General features: G+C 45.8%; 1 protein-coding gene across 6 annotated transcripts in view; it reads right to left on the reverse strand.

The window, feature by feature from the left end:
* The window catches only part of ARID4B (AT-rich interaction domain 4B), a 127509-nt gene extending 119941 nt beyond the window's left edge, over positions 1-7568 (reverse strand). For 4 of the 6 annotated variants that reach the window (XM_072970992.1, XM_072970991.1, XM_072970988.1 and 1 more), the window contains exons 1-2: positions 7038-7457; positions 6277-6331 (exon numbers count right to left, since the gene is read on the reverse strand). In XM_072970992.1, coding sequence (XP_072827093.1) covers positions 6277-6282 — 6 coding nt within the window. In that variant the 5' untranslated portion in view covers positions 6283-6331; positions 7038-7457. Of the gene's footprint in view, positions 1-6276; positions 6332-7037; positions 7458-7523 lie in introns of those variants that run through there. The other 2 variants (XM_072970990.1, XM_072970989.1) reach the window with 2 other exon arrangements.
* Positions 7569-7616: the final 48 nt, after the last annotated feature.

The following is a 7616-nucleotide window of genomic DNA, read 5'->3' on the forward strand; positions in this document are numbered from 1 at the left end:
GCCAGCTTCTATCTGGCAGACACGCCTGCAGCCTGTCTCTAACACAGCAGTCAGTGATCCTTTAAAAATACAATGAAATAAAAATAAAAATACAGTGAAAATTTGTCACTCTGTAATGAGACCGCATCGCTCTGCTATTCATACCCCACAGTTGCTCTCGATTTTTGTCAGAGTGAAAGCCAAAATCCTTACAAGGGCCCTCAAGTTCCTAAGTGGTCTGATCTCATCTTCTGCACCCTCCACCTGCATCCCCTTTAACTGGCTGACCCCGCCCACCCACTCCCGTTCTCTTCCTTCCTTCCTCCATCCTGCCACCCCACCTCTGTGCAGTCCTCTGAGGCCACATGTCTAAGTCCTTCACATCCTTCCCCGCAGTGCCTGCTGGACCACGCAGCAGTGCTGCAACCTGCCGGCCCGCCTGCCCCATCTCCCCTCTTCCTTCCCCACCACTGATCACCTAACAACTTAGGCATCTACTTATTATGTTTATTCTTATTGGTCTGTCCCCCACCTAGCACGTGTCAAATAAATGCTGAATGAATTTTGAAAATGTCCCACTCCTTGTGGTCACTTGCCACAACAACACAAAACACTTGAAGTTAAACACTCGGCTCCCACCCACAGGCAGTGGTACCCCAAAAACTGAAATGTTCACTCCTAAGACCCCCTCAAAATTGGAAATACCTGTTCACACAAAAGCTTGTAAACAAATGTTCATAGCAGCATTATTCATAAAAAGCAAAAAGCAGAAATAACCCACATGTCCAACAGCTAATAAATGGATTAACAAATGTGGTATATCCATAAAATGGAGTATCATTGAGCAATAAAAGGAATGAAGTACTGACATGCTACAAAATGTATGAACCTTGAAAATATTATGCTAAGTGAAAGAAGTCAAACACAAAAGGCCACATATGGTAGAGTCTGTGGCTTGTAAATGCCCAGAACTGGCAGCTCCTTAGCAAGTAGATCAGTGACTGCCAGGGGAGGGAGAGGCGAAGGGAGAACAGGGGTGATTATGGGTAACAGGGCTTCTTTGGGGGAAGACGGAAATGTTCTGGAGTTAGACGGTAGTGATGGATACACATCTTGTGAAACTACTAAGTACTGAATTGCACACTGAAAAGTGTGAATTTTATCTGATTTCCTAAAATTAAAAAAAAAAACATGAAAAGGATTGCTCAGCTCAGTGTTCACTACTCACTACAGGGAGGGCTAAGAGTGGGGAACTTCTTGGCTGTACTCAATTCCAAGTATTCCGTCCACCAACTAATTACAGCAAAAAGATTTTATTTAAAAGGGGCTGGGGTGGGGGCAGGGCAGAAGCAGCAGGCAGACCTTCCCCTCACATCCAATCCATTCAAATCCTACACCCCCACCTTGAATACTACCACCTCTCCCAGCTGGGCCACCAGCACCTCTCCCCAGCAGCAACCTGCACTGACCCCCCCCCCCACGCCGGCTCCCCCAGCCCGCGCTCTACAGCCACTTCACTCTTACTCAAGACCCTTCATTGACTTCCTGGCACACTCAGATTTTACTTAAAGTCCTTACCACAGCCCATGAGGCCCTACACTGTACTGGCCTTGTGACCTCTTCAGCCTCATCTCCTACCACTCCAGCCCCAAAGGCTGCCTTCCTGTTTCTTAAATATGCCGAGGTCCAACAGGCCGATCTAATCTAAAATAACAATGCTCCTTAACCCTAACTCCTCATCCGGATTCTGTTTTATTTCTCTTTATAGCACATATCACATCTTTTTGGTCTGGTGTCTGTCCACCCTAATACAGTTGACCCTCGAACAACGTAGGGTTAAGGTTAGGGGCACTGACCCCCCTGTGCAGTGGAAAATTCGTGTACAACTTCTGACTCTCCCAAAACTTAACGACTCATAGCTCAATGTTGACCCAAAGCCTTATCGGTAACACAAACACAGGTCAATCCTAACAGTCGACTAACAGATTTCGTATGTGTATTATATTCTGTATTCTTACAATAAAGTAAGCTAGAGAAAAGAAAATATTATTAAAATCATAAGAAAGAGAAAACACATTTACAGAACTTTTATGTATTTACTGAAAAAAAGTCCATGTCTAAGTGGAACTGTGCAGCTCAAATCCATGTGGTTCAAAGGTCAACTGTAGACAGTAAGGTCCACAAGTGTGAGAACGCGTGTTCACTACTGTGGCCTCAGTACCAAGAACCACGTCTGGCACAAGGAAAGCATGCAATATCTCTTTAATGACTGAATTTACAAGCTGAGTTAACAAAAACATGCTCGTCAGTGAACTATGTACTCATACAGCACACTTTTTAAAATTACAATAGGCAAAGAATCAGAAATTTGGACAGAGAACAGATCAGTATGTTACAAAAGTACCTGTTCATCAAAAAGACCACAGATTTATAGCAAAGAATACACTTGCCATGTATGGATCTAAATCTCTTGGAATATCATCTACTAGGTTAACATTCACATTGGATTAACCACGCCTCTGACTCCTCATCCTACCTGCTCTCTTAGTCCCACATCTTAATTAGTAAGTCCACTTGGATGTGGACCTCCTATAGGTGCCTTAAATAAGCAAAACCTCATTCATGTTTAGTCCAATGACAACAGGATTCAAGTGACAGTTGTATCTCTTCTGTGAAACCTCGGTCTTCCTCCTATCCCAGGGCAACTTACTAGTCCTGAACTCTGCTTCCTAGGTATCGCAGATCTAGTCCCTCGGTTCCACTCCCATAGCATTACTTCAAGCCCTATTCACTTCTCACTTCGGCTTACCACATGTAATCTCCAGACTTTCCATTCAGATCCCCCTTTCGATGTACTCACTATAACACTACCAAAGTGATCTGTCTGCAGTACAAACCCAGCATCTCTGCCTTCGGTGGTTCCATGAAGCCTTCCAAAAAATTCTCAACTCCCTAACTTAACTTCATCCCTCATCACTGCCCTCCTATTTCCACCCTAAATACGTCATGCTTGAAGTTAATCCAGCCACACTGTACTACTTACAGTTTCCAGACACATCATCTTGTTTTTTTCCCTTTATTTTCCAATATGTTGCCCCCTCTCTGAAACACTCTTTTCTACTCCTCCTTGCCTAGCCAGAGCTTAAACTCTCAGCTGAGATGTCAGTTCCACCAAAGGACTTTCCATGGCTCTCTGCTTTAGGTGTCCTCTTCTGTCCTCCCACTGCACTTACCACAAACACTGCATGTTGCAAAAAAAATAGCCTTATAATTCAATATGTGCTGTTTGCTTTATTTTTCTGTCTTCTACTAAATTGTGAGCTCCCTGAGAGCAGGTCTGCTCACATATTTACCTTCAGTCCACACTGCCTGACACGCGGAAGGGGTAGTTGTTATATGACTGATTTACAAAAGGAGGGAAGAAGGGAGATGGGGAGAGGGAGGGAGAGGGAGCCAGAGAGAGGAAAGGGAGAAGGAAGGGGGGAAGGAAGGGGAGAGGGACTGAGAACAGGCACACAAGCAAAGGGCATTAAAAAAGGCATCTGAAATCAATCCGTTATTTTCATATGGCCTCAGCCAGCGATTACTGAAGAGAGAATGGTACATCAGACAAAGCCCATCTCCCCAGATCTAAGTACCACCATCTAAATCACCTCATCTCTTAAGATTCTGCAAAGTCCAGTCTATTAAACCCATTTCCACTCGAAAATTTACTGTAGCATAATGAGACGTTAATAACATGCACGATATAAAAGCAAAACAAAAAGTTTTAGCTAGAAAAAAAAAAGGAAATGAATTTGACATAATTAAGTCTTAGTATTATTTATAAACTTTAATAACCCATCATTTCCTGATACTGTGCAATCACTGACTTCAAAAGGTTTATCAAAAGTATGAAAAATAAATCCAACATAACACCAACATTATGATCTAGCTTAAACACAAAACTGCTTTTATGTTAGTCATATTTCTCAAAAACACTAGGTAAAAATATCACATGACAGAGTATACTAGTCAGGAAAGGGGCTTTATTTACTTAAATACATTCCTGAAGGTAGTGCCACAGGAAAATTGCTTCTAAAACATACAGCACTTAAAAAATGATATACAAATTTTTCTTTGTTTTGGGACTTTAAAGCAATAACCAAAAATGTATTACTACACACTTTTTCAATTACTTCAATACACTGCCACTTAATAAAATTTAAATTTCTGACTAATAGGAACTTAAAAGCTTGCTTCAAAGTACAAATCTGGTAAGATACGATGATTGGCATGAATTCTTCTAAAGCTCCGTTGTCACAATACAGAAATTGGAAACACACAAAAAAAAAGAAATTTAGGCCCAATATAATCAACACTACATACTTTCTGAATGGTGATTTTGTTTTAACAAAATACCAATCATGGGCAGCCTCTCAACTTTTACCACATAAAAAATTAAGCTGTAAGAAATAAGCTAAGATTTTAGCTTCCCAAAGAGAGGACTTAACTATAATTATAATAACATGAAGTTCTTCTTGTACAAAATTAGAAGATTGTTTTAATAATTCTTTCCCTTTAATATTACTAGTAACTATTTTTAAAGGCAGCAATAATGGAAATGCTGAGGACTTAAAATTAGTAGTTCTAAAATGATACTAAAAAATTTGCATTTGCCTAATACTATGAAACTTTCAAGGCTAAAGTTTCCAACATACTTTCATTTTTTTAAACAGATACGTTAAAAAAAAAAAAAAGACATGAAAGGAAGAGAGAAAAGAAAAGAAAGTTTAAAATCTAGAAGACCTTCAACTTACAACATTTCTTTTCACCAAATACTAAGAGTACCCAAGATGTGCCAGGCACTACCCTGGGAACTGTGACAGATTACAACATTTATTCAAAACTAAAACTTGTATTATTCACCTTCTGAATGTTTTATATTTCAATCCAACATTTTTCTTAAGAAATTCTCATCCAACACCAGAGAAGATACATTTTCCTAATAAATTTGTCACCATTTCACACGGGTCACAGAAGTTGCAGCTAGCATCCGTGACTAACAAAAGGAATTCATTCCTGAAATATCACTAATTATTTTTTCATTTACATGAAAGTGAAAGTCATTCAGCAGATATAAACTGCTTCAGAGTTTATAGCACCCCACACTCAAAAAGAAAAAAAAACTGGACTAAATCTAATTACTGTGTATAGCTGATAAATATTTAAGTAGTCATGGCTTTCACTTTCTACCATAAACACACACATTACGAACTTTATTTAGATGCAGTACCATAAAAGCAGTCCTGATTCTGAAGAGAAGCAAAGTAAATTTTTTTAAAATAGTTCAAATAAACTGTCAAAAGTAGATGAAATTTGCATTTTTACATTCTAGCTGTTGCAATTCTACACTTGTGATTACATACACCCTTTCAAACACTTCTGAATTTGTAATGGATGAAAAAATATCTGCTAATCTCTAAGTTCCACCAGTTGAATCAGACATTTCCGATAGCTAAGGCTTTTCATCCTAAAGTGCATGAAAAAATGTGACAGCATTCAATTACACATTCGCTAAAGTGAAAAAACCACCTGTACTTTTATGACCATAATTTCTTCCACCATTTAAGCAAATTGTACTTTTTAGACAATATCCTCCATTCGGTTCACGTGCTTACATTTAAGAGGAACCTGGCCATCCGCTTTTCACATGGATTTTATCACAATGCGATACAGCATCTGATAATTCACAGACCAAATGGATCGGTAAAGGAGAATAAACCACAGAATCCTAAGTCCCTGCAAATACAAGATACAACTGCTATCTCTGAGTTGTGCAAAGACCACCAAAATTTTCTCTTTAAAAACCTTCCGATTAAGATTATGCTGGATTTCGCTCGTCAAATAGGTCTGCGAAAAATTCACGGTACTGCACGCATCGCACGACAAATTAGATTTTCTTTCATCCAGCCTAACAGATAGAACCACAATACAGTTCAGTTTCTCGAGTCAGATTACTTGACCTGCTTTTCAAACACTTGAATTCGTGCAGTTATTCCTAACACCCCCCTGCAAAAAGAGACGTTCTCTACGGGAAAACTGTCCTTGGTGAGATACCCTGTAACCGGCTCCAACTCGGCAGCGAAGCCCACCGACTCCCGCGCCAGCTGACCCCCGGCCCCGGGAAGCGCTTGGGCTCCGGCCTCCGCACACACCTCTCTCGGCGGAACTCGGGGGCCCCACGCGTGACTGCGATCAGACCCTACTTCCTGAATTCCCTACGCCCTGGGGTTCCTTTTCTGGAGGTGAGCCTACCTTCATGGTGATTCCGGGACCGCGATCCCCTGGAAAACACCGGGTTCACCTGCACCTGGAGGAGAAACAAAAGACACCCAGTCAGCGCCACCGGCACCCCCTGCGCCGGCGCCGACGGGGGACCCCAAAAAGGGCCCAAGGAAGCGTCGGCCCCGATCCCGAACGCCGACTCGGGGCTCCCGGGCCTCGCCACCCCTCACACGCAGCCGCCCACACGGCTCGAGGCTCGGCTTCCCCATTGTCGGGACCGACGGAGTTTCCCGTCCCCGACGATGACGCCATTTCTGTCAGAGAAGAAACTCACAAGCCGCCCGGGGTCCGGCGCGGGGCCGCCTGCTCCCTCCCCCGCCGGCCTCCCGCTCCGAGGGGCCGCGCACCGCGTCCGAGCCGAGCAGGCCGGGCCTCGCTCGGGGCCCGGCGGCCTGACCCGACGCGCAGCCTCTGCCCACGGCCCGCTCCGAGGCGGAGACCCCACAAGTGGCCGCGGGGCCGGGAGGCGGCAGCCCCCCCGACACCGGCCCAGGGCCCCCCACCGCGGCCGCCGGGCGCTAAAGCGCTGAGTGTGCGGCCGCTGGGCTGGGGGGGCAATCGGACTCGGCGACTGCAGCGGAGAGCGGGCGGGGGCCCCCGGAGGCCGCGGCCCCGAATTCGGGCGCCCGCGGAGACCACCACCGCCATCTGCCCCTGCCCCTCGGCCGGGCCCAGGGACTCCCCCCAAAGACCCCCTGACGAGACCGCGAAGCCCCAGGAAACATCCCTACCTTCCTGGGAGGCGAGCTCTGACCCTGGCACGTCCGGAGTCCCCTCCCCGGCTCCCCCCCAAAACCAGCAGGCCCGGGGGAGAGATGGGGGAAGAAGGGCGGCGGGTCCAGCGGTTGCTGAGGCTGAAACTCCGGCTCCTCCTCCTCCCGCGGCGGCGACTGGTACCTTTGTTTGGCGGCCGCTCGGGCTCCCTCGCTGGGGGGAGGGGGGACGACGAAAAATCCCTCCCGGACTGGAGGTCCGGGCCCCCAGTCGCGCTGCCCTCCAGAGGACGGCGGCGACGGACCCTCTGCGGCTTCCTCCAGGCAAAGGTCCAGGCGGTGGCCGTGGCGGCGGCAAGCTTAAGCTCAAGAGTCTCCCTCCGCTCCAGCACCCGAGCTCCTCACTCCGGACTCGACTGACGGGCAAACATCGCTTCCCCCCCCAACCCCAAGTCCCCCCTTCCCTTCTCTCTCCCCTCCCCTAGACTTTTTCCCCTCCCCTACCTCTTTCCCGGATGGCCTCTTAGACGACCTCCGATTGGCTAGGCTTCTTTAGAACCCGCCTACTCCCTGTTCCTATTGGTCATCGGGATACAA

Source organism: Vicugna pacos, chromosome 11 (genome assembly GCF_048564905.1).
Source record: "Vicugna pacos chromosome 11, VicPac4, whole genome shotgun sequence".
Taxonomy (NCBI): Eukaryota; Metazoa; Chordata; class Mammalia; order Artiodactyla; family Camelidae; genus Vicugna; species Vicugna pacos.